We start from the raw sequence: 25,696 nt of genomic DNA, 5'->3' as shown, positions 1-25,696 counted from the left end.
TAAGATGGCAAATTATATGCTGTGAAAAATTTAACAATATGAAAGTAGGAATAGCTATATTCATATCAGATAAAGTAGACTGTACATCAAAAAAATAATTACCAGGGACAGAAAGAGACATTATAGAATGATAAAAGGCTCAATTTACCATGAAGAAGTAGTAACTCTAAATACATATGCACCAAACAAAAGAGCTGTAAAATATCTGAAGTAAAAATTTACAGAAATAAAAGAGGAAATAGACAAATCCACAATTATAGTTGGAAATTTAAACATCCCTACCTTCAAAATTCATAGAACTAGACAAAAACTCAGCAAAGATATAGAAGATCTCAACATCATCAATCAACAGGATCTACAGCTGACCCTTGAACAACAAGGGTTTGAATTGTGCAGGTCCACTTATATGTGGATTTTTTTCAATAAATACTACAGTACTACATGATCCATGCATATGGAACTACAGATACGACTGGCCCACTATAAAGTTATACATGGCTTTTCAACTGTGCAGGGTGTCAACCCATGTTGTTCAAGGGTCAACTGTAATTGACATTTATACAACATTCCACCCCAAAAGAGCTGAATACACTTTTTTTCCCCCAAGTGTCCACAGGACATTTACCAAGATATACTATATCCTGGGCCATAAATCACACCCTGTTAAGAAGATGAAAAGACAGCTTACAGACAGGGAGAAAATATTTGCAATCCACATATGTGACAAACAACTCTTATCTAGAATATCTTATCAAACTCAACAGTAAAATTTGAGCAATCCAAGTATGAAATGCACAAGCGTTACAAAGAGACATTTCACCAAAGAGGAGCACCTGCAAAGGTGTTCAACATCATTAGCCAGTAAGAAAGTATAAATTAAAATCACTACATACCTATTAGAACAGCTAAAATATAAAAACAGGGACAATGACAAATGCCAGCAAGAACGAAAAGAAACTAAAACTCTCATACATTGTTGGTAGGAATGCAACATGGTACAGCCACTCTGGTAAACGGTTTGACAATTTCTTAAAAACAAAATAGCCCAACAATTGTACACCTAGTCATTTATCCAGGAAAATGAAAACTTACATCCCACACAAAAACCTATACACAAATATCATAGCAGCTTTACTCATAATAGCCAAAATCTGAAAACAACCAATATTTCCTTTAGTAGGTGAATGGTTAAACACACTGTGATACCATCCATACCATGCACCACTCAGTGATAAAAGAAACCAAGTATTAATACACACAGAAACTTGAATGGATTTCAAGGGCATTATGCTAAGTAAAAAAAGCTAATCTTCTAAAAGTCATAAACTGTATGATTACATTTATATAATATTCTTGGAATGACAAAATTATAGAGATGAAGAATAGTGTTTGCAAGGGCTTAGGGATGGTGGGGGGTGGAGCAGGTATGGGTGTGCATATGAAGGGGTAGTATGAGGAAAATCTTTGGGGTGATGGGATAGTTCTGTATATTACTGCAGTGGTACTTACATGCATCTACACATGGGATAAAATGGCATAAAACTATACACGTACAATGTACCAATGACAATCTGCTGTTTTTGATGTATTATAGTAATGCAGCAGTTAACCATCAGAGGAAACTTGGTAAAGGGTACATGGGACTTCTTTGTACTGTTTCGGGGGGGGGTGTTAAAATTTTCTTCTGAATCTATTGCTTTTATTTTAATTATTTTTCTTTGTACCATTTTTGCAACTTCCTGTTACTCTATAAGTATTAAAAATAAAAAGATTTTTTAAAAATAATGTGAAATAGGGACTTCCCTGGTGGTCCAGTGGTTGAGCCTCCGCACTCCCAATGCAGGGGGCCCTGGTTCAATCCCTGGTTGGGAAACTAGATCCCACATGCATGCTGCAACTAAGAGTTTGCATGCCGCAACTTAAGAACCCACATGCTGCAACACAGATTGAAGATCCCACATGCCACAACTAAGACCAACTGCAGCCAAATAAATAAATATATTTTTAATAATGTGACATAAAGACATTTTCAAAGGCACAAATGCTGAAATAAGTCATCACCAATAGACCAGCACTACAAGAAATGTTAAAAGGTGTCAATGATGGTTAATTTTATATGTCAACTTGACTGCGCCACAGGGTACCCAGATATTTTGTCAAACATTATTCTGGTCTTTCTGTGAGAGTGCTTCTGGATGAGATTAACATTTAAATCAATAGACTGGGGCTTCCCTGGTGGTGCAGTGGTTAAGAATCCACCTGCCAATGCAGGGGAAACGGTTTCGAGCCCTGGTCCGGGAAGATCCCACATGCCGCAGAGCAAATAAGCCCGTGCCCCACAGCTACTGAGCCTGTGCTCTAGAGTCCGTGAGCCACAACAAGAGTAGCCACCACAGTGAGAAGCCCACACACCACAACGAAAAGTAGCCCCCACTCGCCACAACTAGAGAAAGCCTGCATGCAGCAACGAAGACCCAATGCAGCCAAAAATAAATAAGTAAATAAATTTATAAATAAATAAATAGATAGGGCTTCCCTGGTGGCACAGTGGTTGAGAGTCCGCCTGCCGATGCAGGGGACATGGGTTCGTGCCCCGGTCCGGGAAGATCTCACATGCCGCGGAGCGGCTGGGCCCGTGAGCCATGGCCACTGAGCCTGCACATCCAGAGCCTGTGCTCCACAATGGGAGAGGCCACAACAGTGAGAGGCCCGCGTACCGGAAAAAAAAAATAGATAGACAGACAGATAGATAAACAGACTGGGTAAAGCAAATTTCCCAGCATGTGGGTGCGCCTTATCCAATGAGTTGAAGGCCTGAACAGAACAAAAAAGCTGACCCTCTCCCGAGTAACAGAGAACTCTTCCTGACTGACTGCTTTTGAACTGGACATCAGCTTTTTCCTGCATTCGGACTGGAACTGAAACACTGGTCCTTCTTGCGTTTCAGGCCTGCCAGCCTTTGGACTGAAACTACATCATTGGCTCTCCTGGTTCTCAGGCCTTTGGACTCAGACTGGAACCATACCATCAGCCTTCCTGAGTCTCTGTCTTGCCAACTTATCCTGCAGATCTTGAGACCCACCAGCCTCCATAACTGCATGAGCCAATTCTTTATAAAGTCTCTTTGGAGAATCCCAAAACAATGTTCTTCAGGCAGAAGAAAAATAACAAATGGAAATTTGGATGTATACAAAGGAATAACGATTACTTGAAATGGTAACTACATGTGTAAATGCGTAGGTTTTTTTCTTATTTGTATCTCTTTTAAAATAAAATTGACAATTTAAACAAAAATAATAACATAGTATTGTGGATTTTATAACATATGTAAAAGTAAAACATATGACAACAGTAGCATAAAGGCCAAGGCTGGGAGATATAAAAGTACACTATTATGACATATGAAGGTAGACCAAGATAAGATATATATATAAGCCCTAAAGAAACCAGTAGAAAAGCAAAACAAAGAGTTACAACTAATAAGCCAACAGAAGAAATAAAACTGAATCTAAAAAATTATTCAAATATGTAATGTGACAAAGCCTCTATGATCACTCTCCTTTTTCAGTATTTCCCTGAGTAGTCTCACTGTTTATTCCTCCAGATGATCCTGCAAATATTTTCATAATACTCCTCTTTTTTTAAATAAATAAATTATTTATTTATTTATCTTTAGCTGCATTGGGTCTTTGTTGCTGCATGCGGGCTTTTCTCTAGTTGCGGAGAGTGGGGGCTACTCTTTGTTGTGGTGCGCAGTCTTACTGCAGTGGCTTCTCTTGTTGTGGAGCACGGGCTCTAGGCATGTGGGCTTCAGTAGTCGTGGCTCGCAGGCTCTGTAGTTGTGTCACAGGGCTTATTTGCTCCACGGCATGTGGGATCTTCCCAGACCAGAGCTCAAACCCTTGTCCCCTGCGTTGGCAGGTGTATTCTTAACCACTGTGCCACCAGGGAAATCCGTATTTTCATAATATTTCAACATGGATTCTTCAGGAGGTTGGAATAAAAACTACATTGGACTCATAAATTGTTTTGAAGAAAAACTCACTTGAATACAAACTTACAAAAGAAGGCAGAAAAAAAAGAAGAAAAGGGGAATAAAGAATATGCAGGACAAATAAACAATTACACGGTGATAGACTCAAACTTAACCACATCAATAATCACATCAAATGTAAATATTCTAAACACCCCAGTCAAAAGACTGAGATTGTCAGAGTGGATAAAAAAGCAAAACCCAACTGTATACAGCTTACAAGAGATGCATTTTAAACATAAAGACATAAATAGGAAAACAAATAGAACAAGATACACCATGCTAACGCTAGTCAAAAAAAAGCTAAAGTAACTATATCAATAAAAAATAAAGTAGATTTAAGAGCAAATATGGTATATATCCATACAATAAGATATTACGGAACCCTGGGAATAAACTATGCACACACACAACATCTCAGAATAACTGTACTGAATGCAAGAAGCCATTCAAAACTAGAGTACATTCTCTATGATTCCATTGGTATAAAACTCTAGAAAATGCAAACTAATCTATGAAAGCAGATCAGTTGTTACCTAGGGAAGAGTGGGAAAGAGGGGTGACAAAAGGGTGTGAAGAAACTTTGAGGAATGATGTATATATTCAGTATCCGGATTGTGGTGATTGTTTCATAGATACACACACATGTCAAAACTCATCAAATTTTTTACTTTAAATATGGGCAGTTTACTGTATGTTAATTATACCTAAATAAAACTGTTAAAAGATAATTAAGAGTAATGAATTATGTCAGTGGAAAAATAGGAATACAAAAACCCTGATAAATCCTGATAACAAATGAATAAATCAATAAGTAAATAAATAAATATTAAATAAATGGGAGAAGGGAGAGCTCTTGCTTACAGTAGAATGCTGAGTGCCAACTGGTAAATAAGAAGGGAATGCTACAGTTAGAAAATGATTATTTGGCAACCATCATAAGATTGATTCAGGCAAGAACACTAATTCTTAAGGATTTTTTTTTTTTTTTTGGCGGTACGCGGGCCTCTCACTGTTGTGGCCTCTCCCGCTGCGGAGCACAGACGCGCAGGCTCAGCGTCCATGGCTCACGGGCCCAGCCGCTCCGCGGCATGTGGGATCTTCCTGGACCAGGGCACGAACCCATGTCCCCTGCATCGGCACGCGGACTCTCAACCACTGCCCCACCAGGGAAGCCCTTAAGGAAATTTTTAATAAAAAGCAGGGTATATGCATAATTTTAAAGTGTTTATTGGTTGCAAGGGAAAAATGGTTAATATACAGTGAAGATACACACTTTTGAACAGGTGATCAGTATTATCACCAATGAGGAGCAGATGGACATCAGGGGCCTCCAAATGTGATGCCCTGAGAAGGGACACAATATCACTCATGCAGTATTCCAGTCACAAATGCATAATATGAGTCTAATCACAAGGAAACATCAGATAAATCTCAAATGAATTTTCATTTAAAACAAGGTAGGAAGCTAATGTATTCTTCCAAAATATCAGTGACACAAAAGTCAAAAGAAAGGCTACAGAAATGTTCCAGATTACAGGGGACTAAAGAGACATGTCTCATAAATGCAATACCTAATCCTAGATTGATTAGTCCTATGCTGGAGAGAAAAACATGCTATACAGTTCACTACTGAGTGTATATAACATATATTATTATTATAGATATCAATATATATTACCCTCAATAAGATGAATGTATGAATTATATTTCCTCAATAATACAGAGAAGAGAGAATGCACAAAATGTTAATAACAGGTGATTCTGGGTAAAGTAAATAGACGGGTATTCTTTGAACTATTCTTATCCTTTCAATCTTTCTCTAGGTTTGAAATTATTTACAAATAAAACTCTTTTAAGTGTATATTGCCACTGAAATCCTAATGCACCCAGTTCATCAATGTCCAGGGTCAATAATTAGGCTATTAAATGTGATGTCAGGAGTAATGCAGATGGACGATTATTGTAATAAAAACTGCAACTTCTGTATCCAGTGAACAAAGAGACATGCTGACAAGAAGCCATGTAGCTAGTATGCAGCCTCCTCCGTTGTCTTGGATCCTATTTTTTATTTAGATTTGCATCTTAGCAAATGCAAAAAAAAAAAAAAGGATGCAGCTTTTGAATATGTTCATGTATATTAATATTTTTAATTTAAAAATATTAATATAAAATAAGTTTTTCAGCATTAAATAACCCCAACCACGTTGACAAATTTCAGGAAAATATAATTCAAGTAAATGGTTTCTTTGGGCAATTTAATATTCTGATAAATTCAACTATTCACTTTCATGCTTCCCATCTTGTCAAAAAAAATCTTTTGAAAATGTATCAGGGACTTCCTTGGTGGTGCAGTGGTTAAGAATCCGCCTGCCGGGCTTCCCTGGTGGCGCAGTGGTTGAGAGTCCGCCTGCCGATGCAGGGGACATGGGTTCGTGCCCCGGTCCGGGAAGATCCCACGTGCCGCGGAGCGGCTAGGCCCGTGAGCCGTGGCCGCTGAGCCTGCGCGTCCAGAGCCTGTGCTCTGCAATGGGAGAGGCCACAACAGTGGGAGGCCTGCGTACCGAAAAAAAAAAAAAAAAAGAATCCGCCTGCCAATGCAGGGGACAAGCGTTCCATCCCTGGTCTGGGAAGATCCCACATGCCATGGAGCAATAAGCCCATGTGCCACAACTACTGAGCCCGCGCTCTAGAGCCCACGTGCTACAACGACTGAGCCTATGTGCTACAACTACTGAAGCTGCGTGCCTATAGCCCATGCTCTACAACAAGAGAAGCCACCGCAATGAGAAGCCCGTGCACCGCACCAAAGAGTAGCCCCTGCTCACCGCAACTAGAGAAAGCCCGCGCCCAGCAACGAAGATCCAATGCAGCCAAAATAAATAAAAATTTTTAAAAATGTATCAGTATATTTAATCGCCTTATAGAGTAAAACACATTGATCCTAATTGAATCTCTTTAAACAGGCATCAGCCTATCAATATTCCTTATCCAGGAGTATAGAGGTATTGTATGTATGTATGTATGTATGTATATGAGTATGTATGTATGTATGAGCATCAGCTGAAAGTGAAAGACTGATGTTGGTTTTCTTAAACTAAATCCCATTATCTGCCTATTTTATCATTTACTTCTTTATCCTAAAATTTATTCACATTGGAGAACCTTTTCTGTTTTGTGCAAAAGAAAATTTTTTTCAAAAATATCTGTTGTCAGAGGTATATTTTATTCTTCCTTTCTGTGCTGCAGAAGAGATTGCAACAATCTGTTGTTTTTAAAAAAAAACAGGAATACTGGAGCAAATGTCTACACTGGATTTCAAAATGTGCATCAATGCTTTCAAAATTTCATTAAGTTAATTTTCAAAAGTAAAAAACCTCTTATACCTTGTTTGCTAGGTTTACAGCGCTGAGAGCCTTATAATATTCTTTGCCGTCCCAATCCATATAAGCAGTGGCTAGTAACCGTAGAACTTTACCCTATAATTAAAAATAGAAAAAAAACACACACAGCTGAGGGTTTAACTGCAATACAACAGCTGACTAGCACTTACACAGTGACAGGCATTTCTCAAACCTCAGTCATAATTATGAAATAGCATTTCCTTAAGCAACCACATAGTCTTGGGATATGTCTCATCATTATGCTACCCACACCAAATACCATCTGAGAATTTTACAGTAATAGCTTATTTAAATTTAATATAATTGTGTTAATATAATTATTTTCTTAACACTGTTTTAGTGGTAAAGTACTTAATCATCCCCACTTTAAAAATAAGGAAATTAAAGCACAGCAATATTTAATGTAATCATCTTACCACCTACTGTTTAGGTAACATTATATTAGGCCTCCATCAAAAGAAATAAATAGAAAGACATAATCCCTCTCTCAAAGACTTTATAGCCTAGTTGAGATTAACCAATTGGACCAAGGGCTCATATACCACCATTTCACTAGGAGCAGATATACTTTCCTATAGACAAGATTTTTCCCAACTCAACCAAGTTTTAAAATTAATAAAGTATTTCATAATTCAGTTTCTCCAGCCAGATCTACACTGACAAGGGGAATAACTCTACTTAGCACAGACTTATTTAACTATAGATTCACATTTTGAAAGTAGGAGGCCTATTTCAATGAAGACTCTATTCTGCCTCTAAGTGTAATGAGGACAGTAGGATCAGGCAAAGGTGTTCTTCTAATTTAAAAAAAAATGTTAAGCATATTAGGGCTCTGTGGACCCTAGAAAAATGACTTTTAGGGTGTGATACCTTTCAGTTTTTTAATTCAAAAACCAAGATGGATATAATGTACTTAATATCATTATTATTATTGTGGAGCAACTCTCAACTTATAAACTTCCCCAGAGGACTCTGATGGAGTAAATATGGCATCTCTGAGAAAGACTGTAGCTATTTCATAATAGTAAAAGGGTCAAATAATCAGAAAGATAAAACAAAATGGATGAACCTCAAAACTATTATGTTAAGCAAAAGAAGCCAGACATAAAACAGTACATACTGTATGATTTCATTTATACACAGTTCAAGATAAGCCAAAAATATTCTACAGCAATAAAAGTCAGAACAGTGGTTTTATCATGGGGGTATGAATGGCTATTAACTGGAAAGGGGCCAAGGTAACTTTTGAGGGTGATGGAAACTTCTGTATCTTGATCTGTGTGGTAGTTACAAAACTATATAGATAAACTGAAACTCATCAGGCTGTACAACTTTAAAATTTGTGCAATTTAGTGTATATATTTATTTAAGTTATACCACAATAAAATACTGCTAGCATGAAAGAAAAACTATTTTATAATCTTACTTCTCCATACCTTGCAATATGAATATTAGATTTCAATCACACTTAAATCCTACCTTCCATCCTCATTTCCTCCTCCAGACGTCTTCTCACCTAGATCCCTTGCCTCATATTCCCTTCTCCCTCCCTTTTAACTACATGAACCCCATCTGCTTTTCGAGGCCTATCTCCTACCAAAAGGCTTCTTCAACTATTCTAGTCAACATTAATATTCCCCTTTTCTGCATGCCTTTGCGTATACTTCAGGTTAGTACCACACAGTTTATCACTTATTTTTCCCAAATTGTTTCACTTGTACTCATTTTTATAAATCTTTTTTTGAAATTTTAATTGAAGTATAAAATACATACAAAAAAGTTCCAAAATCTCAATGGTACAACTCTGAATTTTCACAAAGTGAGCACACATATGTTAACAACACAGAAATCAAGAAACAGAACATTAGTCTCATCTCATATCTCTTTTCAGACACAATTCCAAACAAGGGTAACCAATTATCTGACTTCCAACACCATGTATTAGTTCTACCTGCTTTTGGCATTCACATTTATGGAATCATACAGTATGTACTACTTTGTATTTTGCTCTGTTTGTTCAACATTATATGTGAGAACATCCATACTGTTACAATTATTGTAGTCTATTCCCGTTGTTATACGATATTCTATTATATGACACTATCATAATATATTTTCATTATTTTTAATTGTGATGAAATACACATAACATAAAATTGACCATTTTAACCATTTTTAAGTGTACAGTTCAGTAGCATTAAGTATACTCACACTGTTGTGCAACCAGCACCACCATACATCTCCAGAACTCTTTTAATCTCACAAAATTGAACTCTCTACCCATTAAACAATAGCTCCCCATGTTCTCCTCCCTCCAAACCTCTGCAACCACCATTCTATTTTCCACCTCTATGAATTTGACTACCCAACGTATCTCACTGAACTGGAATCATACAGTATGTCTTTTTGATAATGGCTTATTTCACTTAGCATAATGTCCTCAAGGTTCATCTATGTTGTAGCATGTGTCAGAATTTCCTTCCTTTTTGTGGCTGAATAATATTCCATTGTATTCACCTGTATTAGTTTCATCCTTTAAACATAAGCTATTTAAGGGCAGAGGCCACGTTTTATACTTCTCTTTTTTTCCCATCTACCACATTGTTAGATATATTGATATATATATATGTGTGTGTGTATATACATATAAATATATGTATAGATATATATGTGTATGTGTGTGTATGTATTCAGTTACATTTTGTGGGATATACTGTAATAATGGTAAGAAGCAGAGACGGATATTCAAAAAAATTCCATTCTGCTATGGCATGTATTAAATTAGTTTTAAATCAGATTTATTTACATAATCACATTTTACTTGATAAAATATTAAAATTAACTTCCATACCAAGCATGTTCTATCTGGGTGGTTAAAGAAACCTAGAATTTTTGAACATGCAAACAAAAACTAAAACTTATATAGCCAAACATTGTCCTAAGCACTTTACATGTATTAATTAATTCATGGGTACAAGAATTTACCTGGAGGGTAATTCTATATCAACTTTACAGAAACTAATGCACTGAGATATTAAATGATGTGCCCAGTGAATAATCTACTCACAAATGGAGGGACAGCCTATCATAATTTTCATACAATAACATAAACTGTATTTCTTGAACCTACTTCTGCAATATTTAACATAATCCTTACCAGCATTTCCTGTGGAACAGAAAGCTTATCCATCTTCCCAGTATCATAGCTTTGTCTATCATTAAAAAAGGAAAAAAATACATATAAATACATATTTATTTCAAATTATATATATTTTTTCAAGACTACATATTACTAAGAAGACGTGTTATAATTATACTTAATTACAACTTTTCTATTTTGCACTACAACAGATGATTAGCCAATTGATACATAAAAATCAATTACATAAAGCAATACTTTCTAACTTTAGAAAACCACAGAGATAGCCTCATTCACCAGAGGGCAGACAGCTGAAGCAAGAAGAACTACAATCCTGCAGCCTGTGGAACAAAAACCACATTCACAGACAGATACACAAGATGAAAAGGCAGAGGGCTATGTCCCAGATGAAGGAACAAGATAAAACCCCAGAAAAACAACTAAATGAAGTGGAGATAGGCAACCTTCCAGAAAAAGAATTCAGAATAAAGACGGTGAAGATGATCCAGGACCTCGGAAAAACAATGGAGGTAAAGATCGAGAAGATGCAAGAATGTTTAACAAAGACCTAGAAGAATTAAAGAACAGAGATAAACAATACAATAACTGAAATGACAACTACACTAGAAGGAATCAATAGCAGAATGACTGAGGCAGAAGAACGGATAAGTGACCTGGAAGACAGAATGGTGGAATTCAGTGCTGTGGAACAGAATAAAGAAAAGAGAATGAAAAGAAATGAAGACAGCCTAACAGACCTCTGGGACAACATTAAACGTAACAACATTCGCATTATAGGGGTCCCAGAAGGAGAAGAGAGAGAGAAAGGACCAGAGAAAATATCTGAAGAGATTATAGTCTAAACTTCCCTAACACGGGAAAGGAAATAGCCACCCAAGTCCAGGAAGTGCAGCGAGTCCCATACAGGATAAACCCAAGGAGAAACATGCCAAGACACACAGTAATCAAATTGGCAAAACTTGAAGACAAAGAAAAATTATAGAAAGCAGCAAGGGAAAAACGACAAATAACATACAAGGGAACTCCCATAAGGTTAACAGCTGATTTCTCAGCAGAAACTCTACAAGCCAGAAGGGAGCGGCATGATATACTTAAAGTGATGAAAGGGAAGAACCTACAACCAAGATTACTCTACCTGGCAAGGATCTCATTCAGATTCGATGGAGAATCAAAAGCTTTACAGACAAGCAAAAGCTAAGAGAATTCAGCACCACCAAACCAGCTCTACAACAAATGCTAAAGGAACTTCTCTAAGTGGGAAACACAAGAGAAGAAAAGGACCTACAAAAACAAACCAAAAACAATTAAGAAAATGGTCACAGAAACATACATATCAATAATTACCTTAAACGTGAATGGATTAAATGCTCCAACCAAAAGACACAGGCTTGCTGAATGTACACAAAAACAAGACCCATCTATATGCTATCTACAAGAGACCCACTTCAGACCTAGGGACACATACAGACTGAAAGTGAGGGGATGGAAAAAGATATTCCATGAAAATGGAAATCAAAAGAAAGCTGGAGTAGCAATACTCATATCAGATAAAATAGACTTTAAAATAAAGAATGTTACAAGAGACAAGAAAGGACACTATATAATAATGATCAAGGGATCAATCCAAGAAGAAGATATAACAATTATAAATATATATGCACCCAACATAGAAGCACCTCAATACATAAGGCAACTGCTAACAGCTATAAAAGAGGAAATTGACAGTAACACAATAATAGTGGGGGACATTAACACCTCACTTACACCAATGGACAGATCATCCAAAATGAAAATAAATAAGGAAACACAAGCTTTAAATGACACGATAGACCAGATAGATGTAACTGATATTTATAGGACATTCCATTCAAAAACAGTAGATTACACTTTCTTCTCAAGTACGCACGGAACATTCTCCAGGACAGTTCACATCTTGGGTCACAAATCTAGCCTCAGCAACTTTAAGAAAACTGAAATCATATCAAGCATCTTTTCTGACCACAATGCTATGAGATTAGAAATGAACTACAGGGAGAAAATCGTAAAAAACACAAACACATGGACGCTAAACAATACGTTACTAAATAACTAAGAGATCACTGAAGAAATCAAAGAGGAAATCAAAAAATACCTAGAGACAAATGACAATGAAAACACGACAATCCAAAACCAATGGGATGTAGCAAAAGCAGTTCTAAGAGGGAAGTTTATAGCTATACAAGGCTACCTCAAGAAACAAGAAAAATCTCAAATAAATAATCTAACCTTACACCTAAAGGAACTAGAGAAAGAAGAACCAAACCCAAAGTTAGCAGAAGGAAAGAAATCATGAAGATCAGAGCAGAAATAAATGACATAGATACAAAGAAAACAACAGCACAGATCAATAAAACTAAAAGCTGGTTCTTTGAGAAGATAAAATTGATAAACCATTAGCAGACTCATCAAGAAAAAGAGGGAGAGGATTCAAATCAATAAAATTAGAAATGAAAAAGGAGAAGTTACAGCAGACACTTCAGAAATACAAAGCATCCTAAGAGACTACTACAAGCAACTCTATGCCAATAAAATGGACAACCTGGAAGAAATGGACAAATCTTAGAAAGGTATAACCTTCCAAGCCTGAACCAGGAAGAAATAGAAAATATGAAAAGAACAATCACAAGTAATGAAATTGAAACTGTGATTAAAAATCTTCCAACAAACAAAAGTCTAGGACCAGATGGCTTCACAGGCGAATTCTAACATTTAGAGAAGAGCTAACACCCATCTTTCTCAAACTCTTCCAAAAAATTGCGGAGCAAGGAACACTCCCAAACTCATTCTATGAGGCTACCATCACCAAAGATACTACAAAAAAAGAAAATTACAGACCAATACCACTGATGAACATGGATGCAAAAATCCTCAACAAAATACTAGCAAACAGAATCCTACAACACATTAAAAGGATCATACACCATGATCAAGTGGCATTTTTCCCAGGGATGCAAGGATTCTTTGATATACACAAATCAATCAATGTGATACACCATATTAACAAACTGAAGAATAAAAACCATATGATCATCTCAATAGATGCAGAAAAAGCTTTTGACAAAATTCAACACCCATTTAAAAAAAAAGAAAGGAAAACCACAACTTCCTCAGGATATATATCCAATAAATCAACACTATAATTATATTACTGCTCTTTTCCATTTGGCTATATATACACTAGATTAAACTATTTTACATGTGTGTACAAGCCCTTACTTTATGGGCACATTTTAAAGTGTAAGAAATATATTTTTAAAATAAAACAAATACAGGAGTTTTCATGGAAACAAATGCTTTAGCAATATTTATTAAGCTTCACAACACCCTTGTGACGCACAATATTAGTTCCATTTTGCAGCTGAATGAACCAATTTAGCAGTGAAGTGATTTCTAATATTTCCTAGATTGGTATTAAAAATGAGAGTAAGGGGATGGGGAGAAAAGAAATTTGACTTTCAGTTCTCTGCTTTAGTTACCATACCATATTACCTATGGGACATTCTAATAACCACAAATAATGTATTAATATGAGCCTCAGGTTTTCTAAAAAAAGCTTTAAAGTAAAACAAAGATCACTCACCATAAAATTGGTATTCCAAGGGAGGAAGTCAATAAAATTTTGGTGAACTGGAGTAAATTGAAGCCATTACTTTGAAGTATTCCTTTTACTTTTACTTTTTAAAAGACCCATAGCTACCAAACTGAGTTTTCAGCTTGCCAACAAGGATATAATGCTGGCCTACATTATAATGGCCTCATTGTAAGCCCTATCTCATAGAGGTCTCTGTTGGTACATTAAACCTCCTACTTCCAGTTTTCAAAATAATCAATGAAAATGGAACTTCTGCAACAGTGGTATTAAGGAGCTCTTGGACCCCCTCTCCCCAGTGAAACAACCACTTGCCTGGAAAAATCATTAAAACAACCATTTAAGGTCTCTGGAAAGTGTCCTAAGGGCATACAGCAAATGGAAAAACATTTATTTTTAAAAAATCAACTGAATCTCAGTAACAACAGTGGGAGTCTGTGGCATTTGAGCCATGACCTGCTCCTATCCACACCACCTCCATGTCATGGAGGCTACACCAGATGAGTGCTGTCAAGAAAATAGGAATTCAGGAGTGGGGTAGGGAGATGAGTGAAATAGGTGACGGAGATAGAGAGGCACAAACTTCCAGTTATAAAATAAGTAAGTCACGGGGACATAATGTACAGTATAGGGAATATAGGCAATAATACTATAATAACTTTGTATGGTGAAAAGTGGTAACGACTTATTGTGGTATCATTTTGTAATATACAAAAATATCAAATCACTATGCTGTACACCGGAAACTGATATAATGTTGAAAATCAACTTCAATTTAAAACAAAAAGAAAGCGGGAATTACCTCTCCCTCCAGGTCCTAGACTCAGGCTGCCAGCCACTCTCATCATTCCCAGATCTGTGTTGCAGAAGTGCTATTATTGGCAGGCACAACGAGAGGACTGGGTCTTCCTTTCCCCACTCAGTTCTCACTCTTAGGGTAAGGGCTCTACCCCAGGGGTAACAGCTGAAGAATACTGGGACCCTAACCCCCTTCACCCAGGCTGGCTCATTTGGCAGAGGATGCAGGACAGGAGGGCATGCTAAGTAGATTAGGGGCTACCATCTCCCCAACATCTACTCATATAGTAGGGGTGTCACTGCAAGAGTAGCTGCCATACTCCTGCCCCCAGCTGCAGCGGTGTGCCAGTTTCTACCCAGGGGAAGAAGTGGGCAACAAAGAGGAAGAGCTCAGCATTTCTGCCTAAGGGGAATGACTTTATTTGGAACAGAGCAAGGAGAGATTCCTACCTAAGGGCATAGTCAAAAACAATGGAGATCTTGCTGGTAAGCAATTAAGAAGGGGCTGGTACCTCCAAGATAGTAGTAGCAACAAGTGAAATAGCAGACAAGCCAGAAGTTTGAACAGAGAGAACCAGGGAGAGACAAGAAGAATAATCCTAGGGTCACACTCATCCCTGGGGATACAAAAGGCTATGCATATGTTCTAGGCTGCACCCGCTCAGGAACAATCAGAGGGAAATGTGGGACTAGAAAGCATTCCTCAAGGCATACACAGATCCATCAGCGAAGAGACTTGAGCCTGAGTGGCTCAAGGAGCTTATCAGAACCTCTGACCAAACACAGACTGAAAATTAAGGTATTCTGATCCAGGGGTGATGGTAAGGAAGCCAAGCTTAAAAATCAAATCACACTTCCAGTTTATGGCTCCACATGTAAGGATCTTGGAAGGCACAACTCCATCCTAACAAGTAAAAAACTGGAAAGACTTTTAAAAATCAACAACTCTTCTTGGATCCAAAAGAGAGGTGAGGACACAGGGCAAACCACTACCCCCAAGATTGGGGAGACTGGCAAAAATACAAGGAGTTGACGCATTGCACAAGAGAGATTCACAAGTAAAAACTACCAAGGGCACCACTGCTAGGGCAGGAAATTGAGAACTGTAGTTGACAGACTGCTGGAGGTTCAGTGTGGACAAGTCTGAGAGTTAAAACTCCAAGAGGACATAGTTACAGGGGGATACCCACAATATCGTCAGATTAATCTCCAGGAGCTCAACCAGATTCCCACAGTAAATATCATAGAAAAATCCACTTGGGCTTTGGCAGGAAAAGGTAAAAAGGAACCATTTTGAAACAGCTTAAAGCAATCTGTTCTTAACAAGGCCTGCCCTCATGGGAAACTAGTGAACCAGGGCCTAACCTACTGGGGTATTATCAGAGACTAACTGACCTGGGGAAGAGAAATACTCAACCCCAGTGTACGCTAGCCATTCTGTACCACGTTAAGAGGGGAGGAAAAAAAAGAGAAATGTGTGAAGTTCACAGTTCAGAGGCAGAGACTCATGAAAAGACTGAAAACTAGTCATAGGACTATAGGGCTCTCCCTCTTCCACACCTAGCCACCACATTACTAAAGGCCTATTTACAGTAGTTCCGTTTACCAAGTATGTCAAATCCCACTACCAAGAAAAAAGTACAAGGCATACCAAAAGGCAAAAAACACAATTTGAAGAGACAGTAAGCATCAGAACCAGACATGGCAGTGATGTTGGAATTATCAGGCCAGGAATTTAAAATAACTATGATTAATATGCTAAGGGTTCCAATGAATAAAGTAGACAGGCAACATAAGCAGAGAGCTGGATAGGCTAAGAAAGAAGCAAAAAGAAACGCCAGAGGTAAAAAACACTGTAACAAACATGAAGATTGTCTTTGATGGACTTTTTAATAAACTTGACATGGCTGAGGAAAGAATCTATGAGCTAGAGAATCCTTGAAAACAGAAAAGCAAAGAGAACAAAGACTGAAAAAAAAAAGAAGAGAATGTCAACGGACTGTGGGACAACTGCAAAAGGTATAATATAAGTGTAATGGGAATACCAAAAGAAAAAAGAAAGGAACAGAAGACACATTTGAAACAATAATGACTGAAAATTTCCCCAAATTAATGTCCAATACCAAACCACAGACCCAGGAAGCTCTGAGAACACCAAGCAGGATAAATACCAAAAACTATACCTATGCATATAATTTTCCAATTACAGAAAATCAAAGATAAAGAAAAAAGTCCTGAAACAAGCCAGAGGAAAAAAACACCTTATCTTAAAATTTAGGTGCAAAGGTAAGAATTATATCCAACTTCTTAGAAGCCATACAAGCAAGAAGAGAGTGGAGTGAAATATTTAGTACTGAGATAAAAACAGCATCAACTTACAATTCTATACCCTGTGAAAATATCATTCAAAAGTAAAGGAAACATAAAGACTTTCTCAGACAAACAAAAATTGAGGCAATTTGTTGCCAACCGTCTGACCTTGCAAGAAATGGTAAAAGAAGTTCTCCAGAGAGAAGAGAAATAATACAGGTCAGAAACTTGGATGTACATAAAGTAAGAGCATGGAAGATGGGATAAGTGAAGGTAAAATAAAAATTTTTTTCTTGCCCTTAACTGATCTAACAGATAACTGTTCAAAATAATAACAATAAAAATGTGTTCAATACTGTGTGCATATTTATATATCTTCTCTCTGTGTATATATATATGTACATATAGAGAGAATAAAGGGAAATAAATAACACTTAGAATAAAGTGAAATAAATAACAGCAATGATACAAGGGGTGGGAGGGAGGAATTTTGATATTATAAGGTACTCACACTACTCATGAAGTGGTACAGTGTTATTTGAAAGTGTACTTGGATTAGTGGTACATGTATATTGCAAACTCTAGAGCAACCACTAAGAAAAGTTTTTTAAAGTATAACCTATATGCTAAGAAAAGAGCGAAAATGGAATCATATAAAATACTCAACTAAAACCACAAAAGGCAGAAGAAGAGTGGAAGACAACCACAGGAAAAAAGAACAAGAACAACAAATAGAAGACTGTAACAGTACAATATTGTAGATATTAATCCAACTGTATCTATCATCATTTTGAATTTCAATGGCCTAAGTGCACCAATTAAAAAGAGATTGTCCAAACGGATTTTTTTAAATGCCTGAACTATACATTGTCTACAAGAAACCCACTTTAAATATAAAGACACATAGAGATAAAAAGTAAATGGATGGAGAAAAATATACCATGCTAACACTATCCTAAGAAAGCAGGAGTAGCTATATTAATTTCAGATAGAGCACATTTCAATGTAAGGAAAATTATCAGGGATAAAGAAGGGCATTACATAATGATAAAGAGGTCAGTTCTCCAAGAAAACATAACAAGTCTTAACATGTATGAGCCTAACAACAGAGCATCAAATTATGTTAGGCAAAAACTGATAGAACAGCAAGGAGAAACAGATGAATCTACTATCATTTTTGAAGATTTCAACACCTCTCTCTCAGAAATGGACAGACAGAGCAGGCACAAAATCAGTAAGAACATAGTCGAATGCAGCAACACCATCAATCAATTGGATATAATTGAAATGTACAGACTACTAGATCCATTCTTACCAAATTCAAATGGAATATTCACCAAGAAAGACCACATTCTGAGCCATAAAACATACTTTAACAAATCTGAAGTATAGAAATCATATAATATCTGCTGTCAGACCACAATGGAATTAAAATAGAAATCAATAATAGAAAGATAACATGAAAATTCCAAAATATGTAGAGATTAAACAATACTGTAAATAAAACATGGGTCAAAGCAGAAATTTCAACAGAAACTTTAAAATAATTTAAATGAAAATGAAAACACAACTTATCAAAATGTGTGGGATGCAGCAAAAGCAGTACATAGAAGGAAATTTGTAACATTCAATGCATATATTAGAAAATAAGAAATATCTAAAATCAGTAAGTTTCCACCTTAAGTAACTGGAAAAAAGAGGAAATTAAATCAAAAGCAAGCAGAAAGAAGAGGAATAATAAGAATTAGAGCAGAAATCAATGAAATTTAAAAAAGGAAATCAATAGAGAAAATAAATGAAAACAAAAGCTGGTATTTAAACAACTGATAAAATTAATAAGCCTGTTAACCAGGCTAAGAAAAAAAGAAGACACAAATTATTTTTCTTAGTTCTTTTTTTTTTTACATCTTTTTTGGAGTATAATTGCTTTACAATGGTGTGTTAGTTTCTGCTTTATAACAAAGTTAATCAATTATACATATACATATGTTCCCATATTTCTTCCCTCTTGCATCTCCCTCCCTCCCACCCTCCCTATCCCACCCCTCTAGGTGGTCACAAAGCACAGAGCTGATCTCCCTGTGCTATGTGGCTGCTTCCCACTAGCTATCTATTTTACGTTCGGTAGTGTATATATATCCATGCCACTCTCTCACTTTGTCACAGCTTACCCTTCCCCTTCCCCATATCCTCAAGTCCATTCTCCAGTAGGTCTGTGTCTTTATTCCTGTCTTACCCCTAGGTTCTTCATGACATTTTTTCTTAAATTCCATATATATGTGTTAGCATACGGTATTTGCCTTTCTCTTTCTGACTTACTTCACTCTGTATGACAGACTCTAGGTCCATCCACCTCATTACAAATAGCTCAATTTCATTTCTTTTTAGGGCTGAGTAATATTCCATTGTACATATGTTCCACATCTTCTTTATTCATTCATCCGATGATGGACACTTAGGTTGTTTCCATCACCTGGCTATTGTAAATAGAGCTGCAATGAACATTTTGGTACATGACTCTTTTTGAATTATGGTTTTCTCAGGGTATATGCCCAGTAGTGGGATTGCTGGGTCATATGGTAGTTCTATTTGTAGTTTTTTAAGGAACCTCCATACTGTTCTCCATAGTGGCTGTACCAATTCACATTCCCACCAGCAGTGCAAGAGTGTTGCCTTTTCTCCACACCCTCTCCAGCATATATTGTTTCTAGATTTTTTGATGATGGCCATTCTGACTGGTATGAGATAATATCTCATTGTAGTTTTGATTTGCATTTCTCTAATGATTAATGATGTTGAGCATTCTTTCATGTGTTTGTTGGCAGTCTGTATATCTTCTTTGGAGAAATGTCTATTTAGGGCTTCTGCCCATTTTTGGATTGGGTTGTTTGTTTTTTTGTTATTGAGCTGCATGGCCTGCTTATAAATTTTAGAGATTAATCCTTTGTCAGTTACTTCATTTGAAAATATTTTCTCCCATTCTGAGGGTTGTCTTTTGGTCTTGTTTATGGTTTCCTTTGCTGTGCAAAAGCTTTGAAGTTTCATTAGGTCCCATTTGTTTATTTTTGTTTTTATTTCCATTTCTCTAGGAAGTGGATCACAAAGGATCTTGCTGTGATTTATGTCATAGAGTGTTCTGCCTATGTTTTCCTCTAAGAGTTTGATAGTGTCTGGCCTTACATTTAGGTCTTTAATCCATTTTGAGCTTATTTTTGTGTATGCTGTTAAGGAGTGATCTAATTTCATACTTTTACATGTACCTGTCCAGTTTTCCCAGCACCACTTACCGAAGAGGCTGTCCTTTCTCCACTGTACATTCCTGCCTCCTTTATCAAAGATAAGGCGACCATATGTTCATGGGTGTATCTCTGAGCTTTCTACCCTGTTCCATTGATCTACCTTTCTGTTTTTGTGCCAGTACCATACTGTCTTGGTTACTGTAGCTTTGTAGTATGGTCTGAAGTCAGGGAGCCTGACTTCTCCAGCTCCGTTTTTCGTTCTCAAGATTGCTTTGGCTATTCGGGGTCTTTTGTGTTTCCATACAAATTGGGAAATTTTTTGTTCTAATTATATCAAAAATTCCAGTGGTAGTTTGATACGGATTGCACTGAATCTGTAGATTGCTTTGGGTAGTAGAATCATTTTCACAATGTTGATTCTTCCAACGCAAGAACATGGTATATCTCTCCATCTATTTGTATCATCTTTAATTTCTTTCACCAGTGTCTTATAATTTTCTCCATACCAGTCTTTTGTCTCCTTAGGTAGGTTTATTCCTAGATATTTTATTCTTTTTGTTGCAGTGGTAAATGGGAATGTTTTCTTGATTTCACTTTCAGATTTTTCATCATTAGTGTATAGGAATGCCAGAGATTTCTGTGCATTAATTTTGTATCCCGCTACTTTACCAAATTCATTGATTAGCTCTAGTAGTTTTCTGGTAGCATCTTTAGGATTCTCTATGTATAGTATCATGTCATCTGAAAGCAGTGACAGCTTTACTTCTTCTTTTCTGATTTGGATTCCTTTTATTTCCTTTTCTTCTCTGATTACTGTGGCTAAAACTTCCAAAACTATGTTGAATAAGAGTGGTGAGAGTGGGTAACCTTGTCTTGTTCCTGATCTTAGTGGTAATGCTTTCAGTTTTTCACCATTGAGGACGATGTTGGCTGTGGGTTTGTCATAATATGGCCTTTATTGTGTTGAGGAAAGTTCCCTCTATGCCTACTTGCTGCAGGGTTTTTATCATAAATGGGTGTTGAATTTTGTCGAAAGCTTTCTCTGCATCTATTGAGATGATCATATGGTTTTTCTCCTTCAATTTGTTAATATGGTGTATCATGTTGATTGATCTGCGTATATTGAAGAATCCTTGCATTCCTGGAATAAAGCCCACTTGATCATGGTGTATGATCCTTTTAACGTGCTGTTGGATTCTGTTTGCTAGTATTTTGCTGAGGATTTTTGCATCTGTGTTCATCAGTGATATTGGCCTGTAGTTTTCTTTCTTTGTGACATCCTTGTCTGGTTTTGGTATCAGGGTGATGGTGGCCTCATAAAATAAGTTTGGGAGTGTTCCTGCCTCTGCTATATTTTGGAAGAGTTTGAGAAGGATAGGTGTTAGCTCTTCTCTAAATGTTGAAGGCACAAATTATTAACATCAGAAATGAAAGAGGGAACATCACTATAGAACCCTTGAAAAATTTAAAGAGCATTAAAAGGAATACTATGAACAACTCTATGTCCACAAATTTGAGAACCTGGATTAAATGGCCCAATTCTTTGAAAGACCCAAGCAGCCAAAACTCACATGAAAAGAAATGACAGTCTGATTAGACCTTTATCTATTTTATAAATTGAATCAAAAATTATTAACCTTCCAGCTCTAGTCAAGTAAGAAGCAGGCATGGGGGAAGGTGCAGGATGGAGGCTGGAGGGTGATGGAGATAAGACACATGTTGCTCTAAGGAGTTTGCACTTGACCCTACAGGTCAGTGTTTCTGAACTTCTATGGAGCAACATTAAAAGAAAGAGCTGATCAAAAAAAAAATTATTAACCTTCCAAAATAGAAAGCACCAGGCCCAGATGGGTTCATGGCTGAATTCTATCAAATTTTTCTTCCAGTTTTATTGAGATATAATTGACAAACAGCACTGTACAAGTTTAAGGTGTACAGCATAATGATTTGACTTACATACATCGTGAAATGATTATCACAATGATTTAGTGAGCATCCATCATCTCATATGGATACAAAATTAAATCAATAGAAAAAATTGTTTCCTTGTGATGAGAACTCTTAGGATTTATTAACTCAACAACTTTCATATATAACACACAGCACTGTTAGTCATATTTATCATGTTGTACATTAAAATCCTAGTACTTACTTATCTTATAACTGGAAGTTTGCACCTTTTGACTGCCTTCATCCAATCCTCCCTCTCCCTACTCCCCACCTCTAGTAACCACAGATCTGATCTCTTTTCCTATGAGTTTGTTTCTGAAGTATAATTGACCTGCAACACTATGTTAGTTCCTGTTACAAAACACAGTCATTGGACATTCCCTATACATTTCAAAATGTTCACAATGATAAGTCTAGTTATGATATGTCACCATGCAGAGATATTAGATAGTTATTGACTGACTATATTCCCCATACCATTCATTTCATACCTCTGACATTTATTTTGCAACTGGAGGTTTGTACCTCTTAATCTCCCTCACCTATTTCTCTCCTCCCCACCAACCCCTCCCCTTTGGCAACCACTCGTTTGTTCTCTGTATCTATAACTTTTGTTATATTTATTCATTTGCTTTCTTTCTAGATTCCACAAAGAAGTGAAATCTTACAGTATTTATCTTTCTCTAAATTTATTTCACTTGGCATAATACTCTCTAGGTTCATCCATGTTGTTGCAAATGAGAATATTTCATTCTTTTTACGGCTGAGTAATATTCCACTGTGTGTGTGTGTTTGTGTATGAATGCAAATCTTTTACCTCTTTAGATTTATTCCTAGATATTTTTTTGATGTGATTGATAGGATAGTTTTCTTAATTTCTCTTTCTGATAAGTTCATTGTTAAAGTATAGAAATATAACAGAATTCAGAAATACAACTTTTCTGAATTCACTGATGAATTCTAGTAGTTTTTTGGAATTCTACAAAATATTTAAGGATGAAATTATATAAATTCTCTATAATCTCTTTCAGAGGACAGAAGCAGAAGGAAAGCTTCCTAATTCATTCTATGAGGCCAACATTACCCTAATACCCAAACCAAACAGACATTAAAAGAAAATGAATAGACCAATATCTGTCATGAACATAGATGCAAAAATCCTCAAAATCCTCAACAAAATATTAGCAAATTGAATCCAAAAACAAATTTTTTAAAATTATACACAACAAAGTGGGATTTATCCCAAATATGCAAGGCTGGTTCAACATTCAAAAATCAGTTAATGTAATCTATGACATCAACAGACTAAAAAAATCACATAATCATATCAGTAGATGCAGGAAAAGCATTTGAAAAAAATCAAATACCCATTCATGATCAAAAAATAAAAAACCTTTCATTAAACTAGTAACAACTTGATAAAGACTACCTACAAATAATATACAGCTAACATCATACTTAATGGTAAGAAGATTGAAACTTTTCCAGTAATTCAGGAAAAAGACAAGGATGTCCCTTCTCACAACTCCTTTTCAACATCATACTGGAAGTCCTTGCAAATGCAGTAAGGCAAAAATGAGAAATCAAAGATATGCAGATTGAGAAAGAAGATATAAAACTATCTTTGCTCACAAATGACATGATAATCTATGTAGAAAACTGACAAAGAGCTTCCCTGGTGGCGCAGTGGTTGAGAATCCACCTGCCAATGCAGGGGACACAGGTTCGAGCCCTGGTCCAGAAAGATCACACATGCACGGGCAACTAAGCCCGTGCGCCACAACTACTGAGCCTGCACTGTAGAGCCTGCAAGCCACAACTACTGAAGCCCGTGTGCCTATAGCCCGTACTCTGCAACAAGAGAAGCCAGCCACCGCAATGAGAAGCCCATGCACTGCAACAAAGAGTAGCCCCTGCTCGCCACAACTAGAGAAAAGCCCGTGTGCAGCAACAAAGACCCAACACAGACAAAAATTAATTAATTAATTAATTTTTTAAAAAGAGAAAATTTACAGGGCTTCCCTGGTGGCGCAGCAGTTGAGAGTCCACCTGCCGATGCAGGGGACACGGGTTCGTGTCCCAGTCCGGGAAGATCCCACGTGCCGGGGAACGGCTGGGCCCGTGAGCCATGGCCGCTGAGCCTGCGCGTCCGGAGCCTGTGCTCCGCAGCGGGAGAGGCCACAACAGTGAGAGGCCTGCGTACCACCACAAAAAAAAAAAAAAAAAAAGAGAAAATTTACAAAAAATGAAAGAATCAACAAAAAAACTCCTGGAACTAATAAGTGATTATAGTAAGGTTTCAGGATACAAGGTTAACATACAAAATCAATAGCTTTCGTATGTACCAGTAATGAACATGTGGAATTTAAAATTAAAAACACAATACTAAAAAAAAAACAAACAAAAAAAAATACTATTTATATTAGCACCCAAAAGATGAAATACTTAGATATAAATCTAACAAAATAGGTACAAGATCTATTTCAATATATGAGGAAAACTATAAAACTCTGATAAATGAAATCAAAGAAAAACTAAACAAGTTGAGAAAATTCCATGTTCATGGATAGAAAAATTCAAGATATCAATTCTTCCCAGCTTGATCTATATAGATCAGATGCAATCCCAATCAAAATCCTAGCAAGTTATATTAGAGACTGACAAAATGATCCTAAAGTTTCTATGAAGAGGCAGAAGACCAAACAGCCAACACAATATGGAAGGAAAAGAAATTGACAAATATAGGACTGCTGCTACTTGACTTCAATACTTACTATAAAGCTATAGCTCACAAAGACAGTTCCTTATTAATCAAGATATTGGCAAAAGAAAACACAAATAGATCAGTGGAACAGAATAGAGAGCCCACCATAAATATAGTCAACTGATCTTTGTCAAAGGAGCATAAGCAATACAGTGGAGCAAAGTTAGTCTCTTCAACAAATGGTGCAGGAACAACTGGACATCTACATGCAAAAAAAAAAAAAGGAATCTAGATACAGACCTTACATCTTTCACAAAAATTTTAAATTAGCTCAAAATGGATCATAGCCTGAAATGCAAAGTGCAAAACTATAAAACTTCTAGAAGATAACATAGGAGAAAACCTACATGACCTTGGGTATGGTGATGCCTTTTTAGATATAACACCAAAGGACTTCCCGGGTGGCGCAG

The 25,696-nt window shown here is 36.6% G+C and overlaps 1 protein-coding gene across 1 annotated transcript in view; it reads right to left on the bottom strand.

Moving 5' to 3' along the window:
• Window positions 1-25,696, bottom strand: part of TEX11 (testis expressed 11) — a 353,939-nt gene that overhangs the window by 189,837 nt on the left and 138,406 nt on the right. The window contains exons 12-13 of the mRNA XM_060137334.1: window positions 10,595-10,649; window positions 7,420-7,512 (exon numbers count right to left, since the gene is read on the bottom strand). Coding sequence (XP_059993317.1) covers window positions 7,420-7,512; window positions 10,595-10,649 — 148 coding nt within the window. The remainder of the gene's footprint in view (window positions 1-7,419; window positions 7,513-10,594; window positions 10,650-25,696) is intronic.

The sequence above is a fragment of the Lagenorhynchus albirostris genome, chromosome X (genome assembly GCF_949774975.1).
Source record: "Lagenorhynchus albirostris chromosome X, mLagAlb1.1, whole genome shotgun sequence".
Lineage (NCBI taxonomy): Eukaryota > Metazoa > Chordata > Mammalia > Artiodactyla > Delphinidae > Lagenorhynchus > Lagenorhynchus albirostris.
This window is presented reverse-complemented; position numbering and strand designations above follow the sequence as displayed.